This window comes from Apis laboriosa, unplaced genomic scaffold (genome assembly GCF_014066325.1).
Source record: "Apis laboriosa isolate Shangri-la unplaced genomic scaffold, ASM1406632v1 scaffold489_cov150, whole genome shotgun sequence".
Lineage (NCBI taxonomy): Eukaryota > Metazoa > Arthropoda > Insecta > Hymenoptera > Apidae > Apis > Apis laboriosa.
In genome coordinates, this window is record NW_025223468.1 from 1 (window position 1) to 23,150 (window position 23,150).

The 23,150-nt window shown below is 21.8% G+C and overlaps 7 protein-coding genes across 7 annotated transcripts; 5 read left to right on the plus strand and 2 right to left on the minus strand.

Moving 5' to 3' along the window:
- Positions 1-5,906: 5,906 nt before the first annotated feature.
- LOC122716729 lies at positions 5,907-6,852 on the plus strand. The gene is made up of 3 exons (XM_043940078.1): positions 5,907-6,063; positions 6,147-6,281; positions 6,373-6,852. Exons 1-3 carry the CDS (start codon positions 6,009-6,011, stop codon positions 6,648-6,650), a joined length of 468 nt encoding a protein of 155 aa, XP_043796013.1. The 5' UTR covers positions 5,907-6,008; the 3' UTR covers positions 6,651-6,852.
- Positions 6,853-7,608: 756 nt separating this feature from the next.
- On the minus strand, positions 7,609-8,687 carry LOC122716731 (protein lethal(2)essential for life-like). The gene has a single exon (XM_043940081.1). It carries the CDS (start codon positions 8,532-8,534, stop codon positions 7,902-7,904), a length of 633 nt encoding a protein of 210 aa, XP_043796016.1. The 5' UTR covers positions 8,535-8,687; the 3' UTR covers positions 7,609-7,901.
- Positions 8,688-10,274: 1,587 nt separating this feature from the next.
- LOC122716732 (protein lethal(2)essential for life-like) lies at positions 10,275-11,071 on the plus strand. The gene has a single exon (XM_043940082.1). The coding sequence runs from the start codon at positions 10,379-10,381 to the stop codon at positions 10,961-10,963; it is 585 nt and encodes a 194-aa protein (XP_043796017.1). The 5' UTR covers positions 10,275-10,378; the 3' UTR covers positions 10,964-11,071.
- A 1,076-nt stretch (positions 11,072-12,147) lies between these two features.
- On the minus strand, positions 12,148-13,173 carry LOC122716733 (protein lethal(2)essential for life-like). The gene is made up of 2 exons (XM_043940083.1): positions 12,778-13,173; positions 12,148-12,555 (listed from the first exon to the last, which is right to left on the minus strand). The coding sequence occupies exons 1-2, from the start codon at positions 13,085-13,087 to the stop codon at positions 12,308-12,310; spliced, it is 558 nt and encodes a 185-aa protein (XP_043796018.1). The 5' UTR covers positions 13,088-13,173; the 3' UTR covers positions 12,148-12,307.
- A 2,892-nt stretch (positions 13,174-16,065) lies between these two features.
- Positions 16,066-17,016, plus strand: LOC122716728 (protein lethal(2)essential for life-like). Its single transcript, XM_043940077.1, has one exon. The coding sequence runs from the start codon at positions 16,198-16,200 to the stop codon at positions 16,846-16,848; it is 651 nt and encodes a 216-aa protein (XP_043796012.1). The 5' UTR covers positions 16,066-16,197; the 3' UTR covers positions 16,849-17,016.
- Positions 17,017-18,446: 1,430 nt separating this feature from the next.
- Positions 18,447-20,040, plus strand: LOC122716725 (protein lethal(2)essential for life-like). The gene has a single exon (XM_043940075.1). The coding sequence runs from the start codon at positions 18,563-18,565 to the stop codon at positions 19,142-19,144; it is 582 nt and encodes a 193-aa protein (XP_043796010.1). The 5' UTR covers positions 18,447-18,562; the 3' UTR covers positions 19,145-20,040.
- A 1,316-nt stretch (positions 20,041-21,356) lies between these two features.
- LOC122716727 (protein lethal(2)essential for life-like) lies at positions 21,357-22,489 on the plus strand. The gene has a single exon (XM_043940076.1). The coding sequence runs from the start codon at positions 21,561-21,563 to the stop codon at positions 22,278-22,280; it is 720 nt and encodes a 239-aa protein (XP_043796011.1). The 5' UTR covers positions 21,357-21,560; the 3' UTR covers positions 22,281-22,489.
- Positions 22,490-23,150: the final 661 nt, after the last annotated feature.

Genomic DNA, 23,150 nt, shown 5'->3' on the forward strand with positions numbered 1-23,150 from the left:
ATTGGAACTTTTCCCGCTCGTGAAGTTGGACGAGTCCACTTATTCTTTTGGACGAGTCCATTTTTCCGTTTGGACGAGTCCATTTATTCTTTTGGACGAGTCCATATAGAACAAATAAAAATTTGTAAAATTAAAATAAAAAATTATGAATAAACATATAAAATATATAAAATTAATCGATTATATTAAAATAGAACAATAATTAAATACAAATTTTATTTCAGACGAGGTTTAATATTACTTAGCTGAATTTATAGCTGTCAAAAAAATGAGTAAAAAAAAAACGAATTTAAACGAAAAAAATTCACAACTATAATAAACGCGTATTGATTGAATAAATCGCTATATAAGGAAATAAATAATATATGTCAAAAAAGAATAGAATTTTTAATACCACGAATATCGATAGCACAATGACGCGCACGTTACAATTTCGAATCGCGAACTAGGAGGAAGAGAAATGCGCAACAAGTCGAAACATGTTGAGCAAGACACGTACGCGAATCCCTAATTTTTTGGAAACATTACTTAGTTATTATGGAAAACCTATCATCAACCTCGAGTATAACATTGAACGAAAAAAGAGAACATTATATAAAGGACACAGAAAACTAATATGTATTGCTGATAATTTAATATTATAATATAAGATCTGTACATCCTGTTTTAATATGAATAAAAAGATGATATAAAAATTTACTTTAAGCAAACCTATCTTTGTTAAAAAAAATAAAACATCAAAATTATTAATTCCGAATCGTTGTGCTACGTGTATACTATAAATCGTTTTTTGAGCTATATCGACAATCGAACGATAATTTGCCTAAATGAAAAAAGACCGTTAAAAGAAATATAAAATAATTATATAATAATGAAGCAACGAGCGAAATCAAATCTCAATTCAACGAAGTATCGGTAATCTCAACGGTCGAAATACACGATCGACGAAAAATGCACAAAAAAGCGGAAAATATTAGATAATTTTGTTATATAATACATAATGGATTATTAGAGAAACGAAATTGATAATAATTTATAAAGTTTATAATAAAATATGAACAAAATTACTTACTGCGTAGTTGAATCACCAAAGCCGGTACAGGATCACGACGCACGTCTTACCACTATGACTTTCCACAAAAGACTGACACCGCCCGCCAAAATTCTTCTTGACGCTCTCTGATTGGTTGGCATCCTAAGCAAATTCGATAATCGAAATGGTATCGAAAAATAAAATATTGAATAATATATTTTAATTATACTAATTAAAAACAAAATTTTAATATATTTATATATTATTAATTTTTAGTTTATTAATTATTTATTTAATTTCTATATTTGTACATTTTTTTATTAATTAATTTATTTATTGATTTATTTTTCGATTATCGATTTATCGATTGATTTATTTGTACATTTCTTTGCGCATGTTCTTATTTTATACATGTATATGTATGTATGTATGTATGCATGTATGTATATATATATATACATCTATTTATTTATTTAATTATTTATTTATTTATTTACATATTCTTCTATTTATATCCATATCCATCTATTTGTCCAATGATTTCTTTATAGACGTTATTTATAGACTTTGTAAATATTTTTTAAATTTTTCTTATTCACTCATCAATCTGCATCAATTTATTTCCCTATTTTTTTTACATTTATTTATATATTTATATATTATCTATCATATTATATTGTTTATTTGCTGAAATTCATTTTTTACTGATTTACTTATAAATAATAATAATAATATTTTTAAAATTTTGTACTTATATTATACATCAATTTTATTTATTTATTTATTTAGTTATTCATTTTTTTAATAAAATACTTATACATGTTGTTGCAAACATCATTCTTTTGCACATTTATTTATACATCAATTTATTTATTTATTTAGTTATTCACTTTCTTAATAACTTAATTTTAAACATTGTTACAAACATCATTCTTTTATTTAATCATTTATCATTTAATTTATTTATTTGTTTATTCAACTTTCTAATGATTTATCTATAAATATTGTTGCAAACTTTATTCTTTTGCACAATTATATATATATATATATAAATTTATTTATTTATTTATATAATTACTCATTTTTTTAATGAAATACTTAAACATATTAAAACAAATTTTATTCTTTTGCACACTTATACATACATACATCAGTTTATTTATTTATTTCTTTATTGTTTATTCTACTTTCTAATGATTTAGTTGTAAACATTATAGTAAACTTTATTATTTTTCACAATTATACCTATTTTAATTCATTTATTTATTTGTTTAGTTATTCATTTTTTTAATGAAATACTTGTACATATTGTAGCAAATTTCATTCTTTTGTACATCATTTATACATCAATTTATTTTTTGATTTATTTAGTTATTAATGTTTTTTAATGATTTAATTATAAATATTGTTAATATTGTTCAAACATGATTCTTTTGCTTATTTACTTATCATTTGATTTATTTATTTATTTATACTTTCTTTTAATGAATAATTTATAAACATTTTTGCAAAAATCATTCTTTTGTTCATTCATACCATTTATTTTATTTATTTATTTGTTTATTCAACTTTCTAATGATTTAGCTATAAGCATTATTTTTTGTTCATTTATATATGCATCAATTTATTTATTTATTTGTTTAATAAATAATTTTTTATTTTTTAATAAAATATTAAAATATTTATGCAAATTGTTGCAAACTTTATCTTGCATATTTATATATGCATCAATTTATTTATTAGTTATTCACTTTTTTAATTATTTAATTTTAATTATTTATTTGTGTTGCAAACTTGTTGCAAATGTTGTTGCAAATTTTATTTTTATACTTATTTATGTGTACATCAATTTATTTATTTATTAACTATTTTTTTAATGATTTAAATTTATAAACATTGTTATAAACTTAATTCTTTTGCTCATTTATGTATGCACCAATTTATTTATTAATTTATTTATTTACTTTTTTATTTATTTAATGAAATACTTTTACACGTTGTTGCAAATTAATCTATTTGTACATTTATATATGCACCAATTTATTTATTTATTAGTTATTCACTTTTTTAATAATTTATTTACAAATTTTACTGCAAATTTTATTTTTATTTTCACTTATATATACATCAATTTATTTATTTATTAACTGTTCACTTTTTTAATGATTTAAAAAAGTGTAATGGGATTTAAAAAAGTTTATAAACATTGTTGTAAACTTAAATCTTTTGCTCATTTATGTATGCATCAATTTATTTATTAATTTATTTATCTTTTCATTTTTTAATGAAATACTTATATATATTATTGCACACTTAATTATTTTGTACACTTATGTATGAATCAATTTATTTGTTTATTATTTATTCACTTTATAATGATTTATTTATTAATATTGTTGCAAAATTAAGTTTTTTGTTGCAAAATTAAGTTCATCTATGTATGCAATAACTTATTTATTTACTTATTTTTTTTAATAATTAACTTATAAACATTATTGCAAATATTTCTTTATTTTATTTAATATGTGTATTAATTTATGTATTTACCTATTATTTCATTTTTCTATAATTTATTTATAAATATTATTGCAAATTTTTGTTTTGTTGTCTATAATTTTAACTTGTCTATAAATTTATTCATGTATTCATTTATTCAATTATTTGTGTAGTGATTTATTTATAAGTCATATTTATTTATAGATATTATATTTATTTATAGATATTAGATTTATGGATTTTTAGATTTATTTATAGATATATTTTGTTGCAAATTTCTTTATTTTAGGTACTTATGTATGCATCAATTTCTTTTTTCATTTACTTTCTAATTTATATATTTATATATTATATAATTTATATAATTTATATATTTCATTCATTTATTTAATGATTTATTTGTAGAATTTATTATAAACTTTTTTATTTGATTCATTTATGTTATTTATTTTTTATCCATCTAGTTTTTCATTTATTTTTAATTTATTTACTCATTTATTTATTTTATATAATAATTTATTTAATTTTTTATTTAGTGGTAATTAATTATTTATTTATTTATTTATTTTTTAATTTTACTTATATAAAAATTTATTATATAAATTTTACTCATTCAATTTTATTTATATAAAAAAAATAAACTGACAGATGAAGTAAAACTAAACAAATGAATAAATATATAAGAAAATGAATAAATGAAATAGGAAATAAATAAATAAAATAGGAAAAAATAAATAAATTGATACATAAATAAATAAAATGAAGGAATTTAGAATTAACAAAGTCTATATATAAATAAATAAATATAGTAGAAAATAGAGAAATAAATGAATAAATAATGCATAAATAAATGAACTAATCAAAAAACAAATAATAATGAACTATAATAAACTAACTATAATAATCTATAACAAAATCTATAAAGAAGTGATTGAATAAATATATAAATAAATACATAAATAGTACATAAATAATAAAAAAAACGAGGGAATTCATAAGTAAACAAAAGAAGAATACAAAAATATTTAAATATTAGAGGAATGAATAAATAATTATATGAATAAATAATTAAATAAATTGATGCATACATATATATATATATATATATAATAAAAAAGTATACAAATAAATGAATCAATACATCGATAATCGATCAATCAATAAATAAATGAAATAATAAAAAAATACAAATATAAAAATAAATAATTAATAAATTAAAAATTATTATTATTAATATATGTAATATATTGTTAATTAATATAATTAAAATATATTATGTAATGCTTTAATTTTCAGTGCGATTTCGATTATCGAATTTGCTTACGATATTAACCAATCAGAGAGCCATTAGGCAAATTTTAGCGCGTGATATCAGTTTCCTATAAAAAATCATTATAACAGGATGTAATCATAATACAGTTTCAGTGATTTAAGAAATTCTATTCATATTCTGTTGTCGAATAAATTATTATCATTTTATTTATGTAATAATTCATTTATTATAATTGTAATATTATATGATGAAATTAATTAATATTTTAATTTTCTTTTTATTTTTTTATTATTAAAATTACTGATATTTCATACTTCTTTATGGAAAGAAATAATTGTCTTTCCATATTTTTCAATTTATTTTATATGTAGTTTGTGATCATTTTTTGAAGAGATGGTTTTAGAGAAAGATTTTACTCAAAAGATGGCACTAATGATCAATTCTTACTTTATTTCTATTCCTTTTTATTATTATTATCTGTTTTATACATATCTATTTCATTTATGATATTCTTAAAATTCTCTATTTACTAATTCTCTAATTTTCATCCTATCTCTATCATTATTTCATTTTGCTCTCCTTGCCTATATTTATTCTTTGTAATTTATGTATTTAATTTAATAATTTAATAATTCTGATAATTAACTAATTTTATTATTTTTTTTATCTTTTTTACCTTCATCATTCTTTTGTTCATCATCTATTAATTAAAAATCTATTTGATTCAATTTTTTATATTATTCGGTATATGTATATATATTTTGTAAATATTTATTTTTTTATCTTTATATTTTATAAATATATATATATATATATTTCATACATCATGTTGATATATTCGATATTAAAAATATTAAAATTTAATAAATGATATGATATTTGTTGTTTATTTAAAAGAAAAACTATTAATCAAAATAATATTCTCAATAAAAAGATTATTATACATATATCATTACATAATTTATACAGAAAATCACTAGAATCTTACAATACGCGTGACCAACTAGACAACAAAAAAAAACATGTTCTCCATGTGAAGATCTATATCATATATATATTACTTATGTGTATTTGACAACTGTTGCTGTAACATCGTATAGAAATTATTTAAAATATTTTTTATCATTACATATTATACTATATATTAAACTACTATCAAAAAAATAGAATTATAAAGTTATAGAACTATTTAAAATCATTGTTAAAATGAACAAATTAATTTTTCTGATTGTTATTTTGTTAACTTTATTAATTAATCAAGGTATAATTAAATTATTATTATGCAAAAGATATAGTTAATCTATCTTCAAATATTATTTTTATAACATATATTTGCATTTTTAGGAGAAAGCTTATATTGTTATCGCTGTGATAGCAATCATCCTGGGTGTGGCACACTTTTGAATTGGTTATGGTATTGGGGAGAAACATGTCCAGAATATGATGATAAATGTGTAAAAATTATTGAAAGAAAAGGAGGTAAATTTTTTCTATAATCTATATAGTTCTAGATATTAATCATATATAAAATTTATTTATTAATTAATTAATTATTAAATATATATTTCAGCTGAAACCATGATAACACGTGATTGTTTAAGCTCTGTTCGTAGTTTTAGAACAGATATTCCAGCTGATCGGTATGAAGGTTGTCGACCAGCTGCAAAAGATGTCAGATTAGGACATTATGTAAATAATTCTATTTGGCAATTAGATATTCACAGAGATTATTATGATGAAGTAACATGGTGTTTCTGTTATTTTGATCATAGATGTAATAATTCTAATAATATTAATATTTCAATACTATTGTTATTTATAGGTATTGGAATACAATATGCAGTATAAATTTATAAGATATTAAATATTAAATATAAATATAAATATTTAATATTTAATATTACATATATATTATATCAAAGTTTTTTTTTATAAAATTGAATTAAGTGCATTTACTTATATTAGTACTTGCATGCAGTTAAATTTTGATATAACTTAGTATTTGTATTTTTGTACATAGTGTAAATAAGCATTTAAAAATGAAAAATACTAATTTTTACATAAAATTCAATGATAATAATCATAAAATCAACAAAAAATTTGATATTAATGTTTTAAATTTGATATTGATGTTTCTATCTTTAAAAGTTTTTACTATATTATACAAAAAAATATATTTAGCTTCAAATAGTAAATTCATAATATAGTAAAAATAACATAATATAAAATCTATTCTTAGATATATAATATCTAAATGTCATATTTATTCCGTCCACAAAATACATATATCATTACATAATTTATACAGAAAATCACTAGAATCTTACAAAAATCTTTTTATAAATTAAAAGAAATTAAATTATTACTATTTTTATATGAAGTAATATCATATTAAAACATTAAATATAATATAATTATATAATATAATATATAATATAATATAATATAACATTAAATATAAATCAATATTGAAAACATATTGATTTATTGTATTGAAAAATTAAAATTGATGAAAAAATTAAGCAATTTATATATAATATATATTACTAAATTTACTGTTTTTTTATCAATTTTTTCATCAATAACTATAAATCTCTTTTTAATAGATATATATTAAAATTCCGTCCATTATTAAACAAAAAAATAATTTTTTAAACTTATTAAATATTAAATGTTAATTTTTATATGTATAATCCATAAAAAATATTATCTTAAATAAAAATATTATCTTAAAATTTGTTATATTTATTTATATTTGAAAATGATACATGAAATTATAAAATTATGGGATATATATTTAATTCAAAGTTATACAAAAACAGTAACAGTTTTATTAAAAAACATGTTTATGACACATGAATCTTAAATAATATATGAATAACTTATAAAAATGAGAAATTTATTTTACAAATTTAGTTTGTCATTTAATCTAAGATCACATTTAAATCTAAAATGTGAAAAATTAAAACTAAATTGCTTAATTTATTAGAAAATATAAAATAAATTTACATAAAGAATTTAGTTGAGCTTTAAATTAATTATATATGCAAAACAAAATATTAAAAAAATTATAACATAATTTTACAACAAATTATTTTCCTAAGCAGCTTTTACTGTCTGCTCTTGTCCTCTTTGTGGTATAGGATTTTTCTGAACTTCATTTTCCTTTTGTTTTTCAATTGGTTTTGTATCATCTCTTAAAGCAGGTTTTCCTGTAATTTGAATTTTAATAATTCTTTCATTCTTTGATGTTGGATCAATCTCTTTTCTTGGTGCCGTAATGATCAATATTCCATCAGAAGATAAACTTGATTTTAATTGATCAATATCACATTGTTCTGGTACAATATACTTTCGTACAAATTGCCTGGATATCCATCCATGTTCATCCTGTTTTTCTTCATGTTTGCCTTCGACAACTACATTTTTTCCCACAACTTTCACAGTCATTTCTTCTGGAGCAAATTGTTGAACATCCAATGATACTTGAAATTTATTTTTATCAGCTTGTATTGTAGATGTTCCACTGGATGTATGATCTATAATTCTTTTATAAGGCTGATATCTGCGAAAACAACGACGAGGTCTTAGCATTAAAATATCAGTATCGTCAGGCAAGAAAGATGTTGATAAATCTTCAGAATTCAGTGGAAATTCAAAAAGCTGGTCAAAGGGATAATAAGATCTCTTCAAATCTTCTCCCCAGTTAAGATATACCGGTAAAAAAGACATTGTTTTTCTTTTAATTCAAAAATAAATTCAATCTCTTGTCGAATACTTATTTTCTTAGTTAAAATTTTCTTTTCTTTTGTAAAGCTTTTTTTTTTTATTCACTCACGTACTGCTTGACCACAATAAGATGTTTGACTAAATGTTTATGCAATAGTTTCGTTCGAATTCTATTATAATGATTACTACGCGCGAATATATATTTCATACGTCATGAAAAGTGGGGATAACAATAATCAAGAAACATATAGAGTTTTCTGGAAATCAATTTTTCTTAGTAGAAAATAGAAAAATTTTAATTGCCAAAATATTAATTTTTAACTTTTAATTAATTATTTTAAATAAAATAAGAACTATTTCAAATAATATTGTTTCTATCTGTTTAAAGACGCGCGAACATTCAATTAGCAACTTAGTCCATGTAAATAAAATTATATAGTTTCGAATCTTCATGAATCTTCTATTCTATAAAATATATTGTATAATATATATATATTGATTTTACATAATAATTCATTTTACATTAGAAAAATCTTATAAAATATTATATATAAGATTTTTATTTTGTTATATTATACTATTTTTATACTTTGACAATATATTGCAAAAAATATATAAAAATTGTGTTTAAACGACTTAAAAAAATACTTAATGTTTTATATAATTTTAAACAAAATTTCAATATTGTTTTAATTAAAATATAATTATTTCCATATCATTGACAATTTTGTTAAAATCAAATTTCAACAATTATAAACACATTTATTTAAAGAAATATTTCATTTCCAATATTTCTTGATGATAATGCTATTATATCTTTGTGACAATGCTATTACATCAAACAAAAATAAATTATTAAAACTAGAATCAAAATTAAATTAATCAAATAACAATTATTAATAGTTAATAATTTTGAATTTAGAAATTATATTTTCTTAATAAAAAAATATTAAATAATTGATAAATGAATTAATTTTCTTAAAGTTTATAAGATTTTATTTAAAATTTATGATATATTCAATAATTAATATTCATTTTTATTTTTTTGTTTGATTTACAATTTTAAATACTTTAAGATAGTTTGTTTTTTTAATCTCTTTTATTTTTTTAATCTGATAAATATATTTCCAGTTAAAAAATTTCCTCTACTGAATTTTCTAAAAATAATGCATACATATTAAATAAATCCATTATATGTAATAATTATATATAAAATTATATATACATAAAATTTACATATTTAATAAACAATTTTGAAGAAATTACTATCATTATACTATTATTATAAAAATCTTAAATTTAAATAAGTAAGACCATAAATGTTTATATATTTTTATAAAACTTATAAAAACTTTCTTTTTCAAATAAATTATATATAATATAAATATTATATTATTAAATTTATTAATAAATTTTAAATAATATTATACAGTTTATTATAAACTATATTTAATTTGAATACTTAAGTATTACATAAATTATAAATGAAAATACAACTTATTTATTTAATTCTTATTATAGGTATTTGAAATATATACGTACATATTTTAAAATACAAATATAAAAAATTTTAATTTCATACATACAATAAACTCTTTCTGACTGTTAACAGATAGATATACATATGTATGTATTATACAGTGCCCACTCAATAGTTGCTCCGTTCTCGAATTCTCTTGAAGTTTCGCGACTGCGCAAACTCATATATAAATACGGCCGATAAGAACCGCTATCGTCAGTATTTTGTTAGCAACCAAACAGTGAAGATCGCAAGTTTGAGTGAATTTCACTCAATTTCACTAAAAGCATTAGATATTAATACATTTGTCAAATTAAATCGTCGCAAAATGTCATTAGTACCTTTGTTATTCTCTGATTGGTGGGAGACTCTGGATCGCCCGCATCGTCTCTTGGATCAGAATTTCGGATTAGGCCTTTATCCGGAACAATTGTTATCACCGAGCCGATTGGAGTTATGTTTACAACCACGAAGAGGAAACGTTTACATCTCCAGACCGAACTGGGCTGAACTGTTTCGCAGTGACAGAGGCAGTTCAACTGTTCAAGCAGACAAAGATAAATTCCAAGTTGTACTTGACGTTCAACAGTTTGAACCTCATGAAATCGATGTTAAGGTCGTTGATAAATTTGTCGTTGTTACGGCAAAGCATGAGGAAAAACGCGACGAGCATGGTTGGATTTCACGTCAGTTCGTCAGAAAATATCTGATTCCAGAGCAATGTGATCTTGAACAAGTCTCATCGAAGTTATCATCTGATGGCGTTCTTACTATCACTGCTCCAAGAAAGGATCAAGGAAATGTAGAGAATGAACGAGTAATCAAAATCGAGCAAACCGGTAAACCAGCAATCCAGACGAAACTACCCAAGCAGCAGCAGAACCAAAATGAAGAAAACGAAGAGAAGAAATAAAAGTTTCAATTAGATATTTCTGCCATTTATGAAATTTCCTAATATAACTATTATTGTTGAATTACAATTAAATTCCTATCGCAACATTTAAAATTATTATAGTATTATTAAAGATGTGATGTAATATATATTGTGAATAGTTATTTCATTTTTTTTTATGTATATTGTTTTCATAATTACGTAAATAGATATATATGTATATGTTATATAATTATTTCTGCCAATATAGATTTATAAGATTTATGTAATTTTTTTTTATGTTTTAATAGATTTGTAATTAAATATTATATTTATTTTTTTGTGAATTTTATCTTCTTATCATTCCTAGTTTTCAATTCTTTCTATTGAAAATCTGAACATAACTTTAATTCTTAAATTTTTGAAAATTATAACAAATATAATAACAAATTATAATAAGATATATATCTTATTTGAAAATCTTTTATTAAAAAATATCAAATTTTAGCATATAATTAAAAATTCGTTATATTTTCTGTTGTATTATTTAAAAAATAAACACTTTCCAAAATATATATTATTATTTGTAATTGTTAATAAAAACCATTGCAAATATTATTCTTTAATTAAAATTAGAATTCTTAGCATGCACAATATTAATAATAATATTTGTTTTAAAGAATTTTTTGTTTAAAAGAAAAAATTTAAGAGTTAATTTTTTTTATGAATTTCAAAAATACAATATGTAATGTTAAATTTTATGATAAAATATACATGGATATTACAATTTAGACATATTGTTTGATTTCAATAGATGTACAAATATAAATGTAAAAAAATCATGTTTATTAATTTTTAATATGTATATTTTCCAATTCCTTTCGCTCTCAAAAGTTTTAATATTAACATTTATTAAAAAATAAAAACTTATAAAATAGATAATTAATAAATGATATCAAATTTTTAAATTTAAATAATAAAATTAAAAAAATAAAATTTAAATGGTATTAAATTCTTATTACAATATTCGCATTTAAAAAATTAAACATACTAAAATAATTTTCATTGAACAGTACATTTAATTTTCATTAAAATATATATGTAATATATATATACAAAACGTATACATATTACTGAAGAATTCTTTATAATTAATCAAAATGTCCTTAATTAAAATTTAGTACAAGGAATACAGGTTATATAAATAATACTGAAATATTACACTATTTTTTATAATATATTTACACATCATTTATTCTTCATCGCAACAAACATCTTTTGAATATATATGTATATATATAAAATAGTTATAATTATCTGTACACTAATGAATACAATAAAAAATAAACACACGAAAATACTAAATGTACAAAATTAATTCATTTTTTATTGTGTTTGTTTTATTTTCTGAGGTTCATCTTCTACCATAGGCTTCCCCGTTTGTTCGATTTTTATAGTTTTTTCTCGTTTACTTTCAGCAGCTTCAGGTCTTAGTGGTGCTGTTATCGTTAAAATACCATCTGTAGACAAACTACTTGCAGCTTTCTCAGGATCACATTGATCTGGTACTAAATATTTTCTAACGAAGTGTCTAGAAATTAAACCATGATCATCTGCCTTGTCTTCATGTTTTCCTGTAAAAATAAAATTTAAAAATAAAATTTAGAATATACATACAATATTTAAATATTCATATTTATTGTATTAAGTTATTACTTTTATACATGTTGCAATGCTATAAAAAAAGCGCGCAATATACATATAATTATTACATTCTTATTTTTTTTTATATTTTCATATAATTTTTCCCTAACATTCCTGCATTCAAAATATTCTATTTGCTTTAAAAAACTTACCTTCCACAACAATGAAATTGTCAATAACTTTGACATTTATCTCTTCTGGTTTAAATTGCTGTACGTCGAGAATCACTCGAAATTTATCTTTATCATTTCTCATTATGGACCAGCCACAATCTTCCTCTCGTTCCCAATCTATCCATGGTCGAGAAAAATTATAAGGAAATGATCTAAATGGTATTGAGGGAAAAAGTTGATCTGCTCGCAATCCTCTTCCAAAATGCTGATCCAATAACCGATGTGGTTGTTCTAATGCTTCCCACCAATGGGAAAACAATCTTGGAATTAATGTCATTCCTCTCTTCATTTTGAATTTTTACTTTTATTCACACTTTCTTAAAAGAATTAACTTTGTTATCCAATGCGGAAATACGTGCGCACTCCTCACTTGATCTCTGTATACTGACAGCGTATGCCGGCAGCGCAACTATATATACTCTTTAGACGCGCGTGAAATAATGATTGAAAATTTTCATGAAAATTCTAGAATATTTTTTGGATTTTTCTAGAAATTTCTAAATCGATCAATGACGTAATGCCATATCTATATGTCATGATTATTTATAACTACAAATTAATAATTAAAAACAGCAAAATATTTTCGAGCGAGAATTAAATTTTTTCTATTTGTTATTTCTTTAATTTTTTATTATTAATATTTTCCTAAAAAGATTTAAAAGAAAGATAAAAATAAATATATGAAAAACTTTAGAATATTATTACGATTTAAAATTATTTAGAATACACTATTAGAATATGTACGAAATCAATGCAATAATATTACAATAAATTTTTCATAAAAGTTTGAAATTAATTTATGATTCATACTTATATATTTTTCAGATTTTATGCTTATTAACAAAAGTTTCATCATTTTATTTTGTATAGAATCACATCATCTCTACCTATCCAGATAAGTTGCATCATTGTCTGCCTAATAATATTGCATCAGCTTTATAGTAAATAGATACAAGTTTAGTTTCTATATAGAAAAGATATTTATTTTTGCCATCTAAAAATAAAAATATAAATTAACGATCTAATTAACGATATTTACATATATTTGTTATATAATGTTTATATAATGTTATATAATGTTTATATAAAATATATATATTGTCATGTATTGTCATTGTCATATATTGTTATGTATTGTATAAAATTATTTAATATTTTATTTAACAAAAAAAAGATATATGAATTAATAATTTATTAATTTCCTTATTTGTATTGTTTTTATATAATTTTTAATAGAATTAATTTTTAAGAACTGTGAGATATAATATAAACATTATTATAACAAATATGTTTTCTTTTTCTTATATTATTTTATTAATTTTTTAAATATTAAATAATATTTTTTTCCATTCAAATTTAATATTTTAATAACGCATAATAATGTTGTCATATATGCTGGGCCGTATCGATCTTTTCAAACAAGTTTTCGAAGGAAACCGTGACCGTGCGCAATGTTACATAACATTTAACATTTCTATGCATATGCGTATTATAGATATGTATAGATATGTCTGTATATAAACACGATCGTTGAACTTTATTCCTCAATATTAATTTATTTACGTATTTTCAAATGTGAATAAATTAAAATCGAAAAAAGATAATTTTTTTTTTAACTGTTTAGTCATAACTATTTTTAAATATTAAACAAAGGAGATAGAAAATATTTTAAAATGCTTAAGATAAATAATTTATACATGTATATGTATCCATAAATAATTGATGTACTATTATATTTTTAAGCATATGTGATAATAATCCTCAAGAAATTAAAACAGTTTAAAATAATTTCTGATAATTACATTTGATATATTTAATAATAATGATATTCAAAATATATTTTTCGAAATTTAAAATAACTAAAGTTGTCACATTTTTTACATGATTATCATCGAAAAAATACATATATATAAAAAAATAATATATATATAAATAATATATATAAAAATAAAATTATCATAGATTAACACCTCATTATAAGAGATGCGATATATTGTTGGTATTTTAAATTACACCTAATTACATCTTTTGTTTTTTAATTATAATAAATCACACTCAATGCACTCAAATGAACATCATGCAAAGTTAGAATTTTAAAGTTAGAATAACTGCATATTTAATAATATATAAGCGATATATTATAATAAAAATATATTTAACATTTTAATATCAAAATCAATATATTGACATATTATAATTTTAATAAATATAAAAATTTTTATTTAAAAAATCAGATATTAAATTATTTTTTATTATCAATAAAAATATGTTATTTAAATATTTTATTATAATATTCTTTATTATAATGTATATATAATGTATATAATCTAGAAAATTCTAGAAATTCTTATAGTAACATAAAATAAATATAATATAATATATATAATATAATTGTTGATTTCTCATGTTTTTGATTCATAAGTGATTGATATAGGTGCATGTTTTTGCATCATCATTTCATTATCATTGGATAACGTTGTATATACGTAAGAATGATTCATTTAGACGCATTCATCAAATTTGTAATGGATTACGTAAGATTATAACATTTCTCGAATTTTTGGAACTTTCCAGAAAATTCCAATAGTTTCATATTTGATAAGTTTTAAATTATAAGAGCTTTAATGAAATAATTCAATGTTAATAAAATCAAAAATAAATGTAAAATAATATATCCTAATATATCCTATATATTAAATGATTTTTTATTTTAAATACAAATATATATATATAAAATTTTTATATAATAATAAAATTTTTGCGCAAAATTATAAATTATAATATTAATTTTTATTTTCTCAAATACATATATTTCTTTATATCCATGATAAAGAAAAATAAGATCAATGACCATTTTTTCACTTACGTATTTGATACGTTTATTATATTATCCATTAATGTCATTAATTTCAATAATAAAATAATTTTAAATATAATAAATATAATTTTTCGAACAATGCAATGTTAAAATTGTCGTAATATAATTGTAAACAAAAGCAATACGATTCGATCAATCATATCTAAATTCATAAGTATTACAACATCGTATCTAAATTTATAAGTATTACAAAATATTAACAAAATAATATAAATATCGATTATTATTTGATTGGCTCAAAAATGATAAAACAAACGTGAGAATTGCATTTCTGTTCTTAGCCTAGTAATTTCTCGAAACTCCGCGTATAGACGACGCACCACTACAACGATACTCAGCCATACATAAATAGCGGATGCTGAGACAGAACTCCAGTTGAACTTCAAACATTGGACACATCGCTGAGAAGAAATACTCTGTACCTATTTCTTTCGAATATAAACACGTGAATTTTGATTTCAAATTTTTCAAATATTAAAAGAGAATATCGATTTGAGGAACTTGAATTCGACTGAACACACATGATGTCATTGTTGCCGCTGTTATTTTCTGCCTGGTGGGCAGATTTGGATCGTCCACATCGTCTCTGGGATCAAAATTTTGGCATGGGCCTATATCCTGAACAATTAATCTTTCCCAGTTCGCTCGATTCGAGAATGTATTCGCCGTTAAACAACAAAGCTATGTTGGACTTGTACTACCGACCTTTGGCTGAGCTTTTGCGACGTGACGAGGGTGGCACGTCGACCATTACAGCGGACAAGGATACGTTTAAAGTGATACTCGACGTCCAACAATTTAAACCCGAGGAGATCAACGTGAAACTGATCAATCGATTGATCGTGGTAGAGGCGAAACACGAAGAAAAGAAAGACGAGCACGGTTTAATCTCGAGACAATTTATAAGAAAATACTTGTTACCTGAACAAGTGGATGAAGAGAAATTGGCGTCGAGTATATCTTCCGATGGCATATTAATAATCACGGCTCCACTGAAACAGATTGAAGAAAACTTGAACGAGAGGAACATCAAAGTTGAGTTCACAGGAAAACCAGCTCTTCATGCTGATTCGAAAGAGCAAACAGCTGACGAGAAGAAACCACTCTCTGAGAATGAAAATCGGGAGGAAATGACAGAAAATCCGACGAAAGACATGCCAGAGAAAAAATAAAATTAAATCTCTCTTATTCCTATAATTTTCTTTTAATTTATTTCTATGTTAATATGTATAGACTGTTTTTTGTTATAGTTAATGATGATTGAATGATAATTGCGTTATGAATTTTTGTTATAAAATATTGTTCATTTTTTCATAATTTTTTAATAAAAAAAAAGTTTAATAATATTTTATTGTGTAATTTCTACGACTCCTTTCTTTTCTATAATAAACTATTAAAAACTAATCTTTGGATAATTTTATTTAATATATTTAATTCTTTTTAAAGATTTATTCTTTTTCATTCTAAATATTTTTTTTTTGCAAATTTATTTTAAACTACATATATATTTGTTAAAAAAGATATAAAATATTAAGATTTTTAAATTATATTTCTTATGGACAAATAAATAATTATAATTATGAAATACTTTCTATTAGAAATACGTATTATTACGAAACAAGATAACTCTTTGTGAAAATATAAAAATATTTACACGATTATATATTTTACACAATTTCATTGTACACCTATCCTCTTTAACAATAGAATATTCATATATGGCAGATAGATTACATCTCATTCTGCTATTAAAGAAGATGCAAGAGGATGAGAAACTAGAAACTTACTTAGTATAATAAGTATTATATTTATTCCGTTTTTTTATTATTTCATTATCTTCTTATTATTACATTTAATTCATTTATAATATTCTAAACAAATAATATCTTAATTACCTTTTGTATAATACAATTCTAATAATTTTAAAGATTATTAAAGATTTTAAAAATAGGCAATATGATCAAACAAATTTATAATTAACTTGTTAATATAATATATTACAATATAAAATATTTCAATGAGCATATTTTAATTATTTAGCGCCAAAACTTAGGAGGCAGTCTTGCACGTGTTGTGCATTACGCGCAAACTCGTAAGTAAGATCATATTGCGGACAAAACGCCAATACTTGCATTAAACCTTATATGTACATTGAATCTCAGTGATATATATATATATCACGTATATTGATTATTAATAAACCACATTTCTAGGGTTTTATTTCAAAATATCATTAAAATCCTTTGAATTGCAAGTTTCGTATAATTTCAATTACAATTTACAATTTTATTTACATATAAATGTAGCTACCTTTTTTTTCTTAATAAAATCATACTATTACATTTTATTATTATAAAAAATAAAAGTTATTATTAATTGATAGATTTATACCAAAATATAAAATCTATTATCTAGATTTGAATATTAACCTAATCATTCTTCTTTTAAATACAAACTCCAAAGAATTTATTAGAAACTTTTATAATAATATATTTTCGATTAAACGTTTTAATTTATTAAATTTCATTTATAAATTATAAATCATAACAATTTCATAAATGTTATTGATCAAATATTTAATGTTAATTAAATTAAAACATAGTTAAAATAATATGATAATATTTAAGTTATATATTTAATCATTTATTTAGTTTTATTATTTTCTAAAAATTTCGCATTGCGCCTGCTTGCAAAATTTTTAGTTGCTGATTCGTTCGATTGAAGCGCCTTCCTTTATATGCTACGGTCATGTCGGGAAATACAGCAGTCCGTGTGGAACAGTGAATCTATCACAAACTAATCGATTATTTTAAATCAGAGAGCCAAAGTTCAACACCAAGTTCTAATCTACATAGCTTGAATTAGTTTAAAATTCGCAAATCTAAAATGAATCTGGAAAGTTTGTTTCTTCCTTATTTATGGGAGAATATGGAACGTGCTCATTCCACTATAAATCCGAATCTTAGAGTTAGAATCAATCCGGAGAATCTGGGTTCGAAAATCATGCACGTGTATGATTTCCTACCACAAAAAACGAGTCCAAAATTGCACATGGACTACTACAGACCATGGGGTGAATTGTTACGCAAAAGCGAAGGTGGTGCATCAACGGTGACAGCTGACAAAAACCAATTCCGTGTGGACCTGGATGTCCAACAATTCTCACCTGAGGAAATCAACGTTAAAGTTGTCGATCGTTTCGTGATTGTCGAAGCAAAGCACGAAGAGAAAGAGGACGAGCATGGTTGGATTTCTAGGCAATTCACGAGAAAATACATAATTCCTGAACAATGCGACATCGATCAAGCGTCCTCGAAACTTTCATCTGACGGTGTCCTTTCGATTATTGTACCACGCAAGCAAAAAGTCATTTCGGAAGGCGAAAGGGTAATTAACATTGAACATACCGGGAAACCATGCGATGCGCAAAATGAAGAAAGAAAGGAGAAAGAGGAGGACGTCGAGTAATAACTTGAAATCTCAATACGGAATGATCCAGTGAATTTTATCATCTTTACTGTTTTTAGCTCTTATCGGAAATATTTATTTAGTGTTATATGAAAAAAATTAAACGTATTTACGTATTAAATTACGTCTTAAACGTATTTAGATGTGTATAGCTATTATTCGTTGCGCGAATATTCTTGTACGTATAAAGTACAAAATTCGAATACATATATTATCTATTATTTTAAATAATTTTATTTTTATATATGAATAAGTATATTAAATTTATTTCTATTCGTCGTTTTGTAATATTTTGTATTTTCGAATATCTTTTTATTTTACTTTATTTATATTCTTTTAATATATTCCTATCTCTTTGATAATGTGATGGCAAATGATGATATTGATCTATGTACTATGTATGAAAGTTATACTGTATGTGTAAAGTTTTATAAGCGGTGGATAATATATCGAAATTTATTGTAATTGTAAAGCAAATCTAAACGATTATGAAGAAAGTAAAGAAAATAGATTTTATTTTTATTGCATTTATTTGATAAATGCAAGTTTGTTTTTTAACTCTTGAAAATTATAATTAATTCAAATTATTAAATTTGAGAAATACTTATACATGTATGTTATCATTAAGAAAATATTAACTCTAATAGACATAATTTTAGATGTAATTATTGAATAATAAATTACATATTCATATTAATTAATATTATATATATTTTCATGCTTCATAAGAAGCATTTGCATGTAAATAGATGTAATCAATAAGATTAGATTTAATTATAACAGTTAATGATTTAATTATTGCAACAAATTATGTTTCAAAAAAATATTGTATTTTATTTTGTCTTTCTCTATTGTTAAGTATATTGGAATTAAATCAAATAATTATATCAAATAAATAATGTTACATTGTTTTATTTTTAATATATTGTTTAATCATTAAAATTATTTTATAGATATCAACAATTTTTTCAAACTAAAAAGTAATGTAATGCACGAAATTAGTAAAATTTAATTATTATTTTGTTAATTTCAAGAATAAATATGAAAATTTTATAATTTTTCTTCACATTTATAAATGTAAATGATATTCTATATAATTTAAAATAAATTTAAAAACTATTTATTTATACTATAACAAATTTTCACATAATCCTCTATTATATTTTAAATTTTTTTATTTTTCTTATATATTGTACTATATGAATTATGTAATTTTCCTTTTTAGGAAAAAACGTTGCCTAATATTTTAATATATTATGTTATTATATACAATTATATATAATGATAGAGAAAAAAATATACAGTTTATTTTCCAAGTATTTATACATTCAAGTATTTGTTATAAATTCTATTCTAATTTTTATCTTTTCTTGAAATACCCAAATATCAAAATAATTTATTAAATAATAATTAAATTCAAAATTTAATAACTTTTAAATAAAAAATTTTAAGAAATCAGTATATACTCAATACGCTTTTATAAAATGTTATTAATTTTTATTTATTAAATTTATTATTAAATGTTATATAATTAAAGAATTATATTTTTATTAATTTATAATAATATTTATTTTAATTATAGAGTTTTATTAATAAAAATTTTATTAATAAATGAAATTAAATTTTTTATTTTTTTTTATCATTTTAAAGATTGATTTACTGATTATTGACTATTGATTATGATTTATCACAGTATTTATCTGAAAATTAAAAATATATTGTTACTTTTAAGCTTATGATACAACATATGAAAATATCATATTCACGATTCATAACAAAATATTATGCAATATATAATATTATGCCTATATTATATACAATCATATCAAAAGATTTTATAAAATATTATTATAAAATATTATTTAATTTATTTCTATCAGAACGTACATTCGATTTGACATCTAAAAACATTCTTAAGTGGTTTACGTTAAAGAACTTGTTCTTATATTAGAATATGTATACATAGTAACACAGTTTTCATAGACAGTAGCGTAAAACATAAAACGTACATGCTATGGTTAAGTTACGTTATATTGCGCAAGTTGCTATACAAAACTGATCTAAGATACGAAAACGACGATTGTATTCAAGGGCAACTCGACATTTTCCAGGGTCTTCTCGAATGCGCGCGGTGGTTCTATCCCCACCATTTTCCTTAGTGCGCAACAAATATGTATAAAAGAGAACTACCTAGTTGCCGACAGTTGATGTCGACGTATGAACGATATAACAATACGACGATTAATCAGCTGCAAATAAATCAGTAATTCATACGCGTTTCATAAAATTAATTACAAAGGTAAAGCATTTTAATAATTTGTTAGTGAAGTATTTAAATTAATTATATTCGGAAAGTGGGGAAACATTCCTAACAACATAAACTACAGTTTGAATTGGTATTGAAAATACTTGCACAATGTCATTAATACCAATGATGTTTTCCGACTGGTGGGAAGATCTAGACCGACCTCATCGTCTTTGGGATCAACATTTTGGCACAGCAATAGATCTAGATGATTTTAATGATCTAGATTCACTTGGTTCAGAAGTTCTGCTATATCGACCACATAAACGCGGCAGAAGACATCATCGTCATAATCATCATCCATTTTTAAAGGCTTTCAACAAAAGACATGGTCGTGGTGCATCAATTGTTCAAGCTGATAAAGACAAATTTCAAGTGACATTGGATGTATCACAATTTGCACCTGAGGAAATTACTGTTAAAGTAGTAGATCAAAAAGTTGTCATCGAAGCTAAACACGAAGAAAAAAGGGATGAACATGGTTGGGTATCCAGACAATTTGTCAGAAAATATATCGTACCGTCACAATGTGATATCAATCAAGTAGAATCACACTTGTCTTCCGACGGTATCTTATCTATTTCGGCACCAAGAAAAGAACCTTTACAATCTAGATCAAATGAGAGAACAGTGAAGGTACATTATACAGGTGAACCAGCTTTGACTAATTTTGATGATTCTTCAAATGACGTTTCTGAATCACAAAGAGAACAACAAATTCCACAACGAGAACAATCACAATCACAACAGCAAAATCAGCAAAATCAGCAATTACAAAATCAGCAACATCAACAACATCAGCGTTGTAAAAAGGGTAGTAAAGGTGTATAAGTTATGTTCATTATTTTTTTATTTTCATTTTAATTATTAATTTTAATTTTTTCCACCAAAGTAAACGTAATTTATAGTGTAACTATAAAACATTATATAAAACTTATATGTATATTAAACTTTACATGCACAAGTACAAAATTGAAAGCATAAATATTGTATTAATTATTTCTTTAATAAAGTAATAAAGAAACTTTATTTAATTTAAACTTTTATTTGTTTATTTTCTTCCTTTTTATTTTAGATGATAATATTCCACAAGATAATAATAAAATCCAATGTGATTATTCAAAAATTGTTATCTTCTTTCCCCCTTTCCAATTTATAGACATGCGTATGATAAATAATATATTTTAAAACAATTTTAAAAAATTGTTAAAAAAAAAAAAATAATTCTTATTTATTTGCTTTTTTTCTTTCCATTATTAAATATCTAGCACAAGACAATTTTAAAGAATTATTCTAAAAATATTCAAATATATTTTAATTAATATAAAAAATTATTTTACTTTTTTACTACTTTTACTTTTTTTAAGTAAGTTATTTTCTAAATATTTTCAAATATAAAATTTTTAATTTTTCTTATATCTTAATAAATAAATTGATATATATAATATATATTATTAAAAATATATACATATATTTATGTATATGTATTGAAATGATATTTTTTTATTTAATAAAGAATAAATATTTTTTATGCGAAATTAATAAATTGAATTTTTTATTAGATTTATTGAATTTCTCATTTAGTTAACAATACTTGTTAACTGTTAAAAATAATAGTTAAAAATAATTATATATTTTATCTTATGACAGAAACGTCCAGAATTTTTTAGCGTACGCTGACCTGATTAATGATAACATATT

Bases quoted from the DNA above. Each gene is read 5' to 3' on its own strand.
- LOC122716729 (XM_043940078.1), top strand. From the start codon at position 6,009: ATGAACAAATTAATTTTTCTGATTGTTATTTTGTTAACTTTATTAATT. The intron at 6,064-6,146 runs GTATAATTAAAT...TTGCATTTTTAG, and splicing joins AACTTTATTAATTAATCAAG to GAGAAAGCTTATATTGTTAT. The intron at 6,282-6,372 runs GTAAATTTTTTC...TATATATTTCAG, and splicing joins AATTATTGAAAGAAAAGGAG to CTGAAACCATGATAACACGT.
- LOC122716731 (XM_043940081.1), bottom strand. From the start codon at position 8,534: ATGTCTTTTTTACCGGTATATCTTAACTGGGGAGAAGATTTGAAGAGA.
- LOC122716732 (XM_043940082.1), top strand. From the start codon at position 10,379: ATGTCATTAGTACCTTTGTTATTCTCTGATTGGTGGGAGACTCTGGAT.
- LOC122716733 (XM_043940083.1), bottom strand. From the start codon at position 13,087: ATGAAGAGAGGAATGACATTAATTCCAAGATTGTTTTCCCATTGGTGG. The intron at 12,556-12,777 runs GTAAGTTTTTTA...TTATTTTTACAG, and splicing joins CAATTTCATTGTTGTGGAAG to GAAAACATGAAGACAAGGCA.
- LOC122716728 (XM_043940077.1), top strand. From the start codon at position 16,198: ATGATGTCATTGTTGCCGCTGTTATTTTCTGCCTGGTGGGCAGATTTG.
- LOC122716725 (XM_043940075.1), top strand. From the start codon at position 18,563: ATGAATCTGGAAAGTTTGTTTCTTCCTTATTTATGGGAGAATATGGAA.
- LOC122716727 (XM_043940076.1), top strand. From the start codon at position 21,561: ATGTCATTAATACCAATGATGTTTTCCGACTGGTGGGAAGATCTAGAC.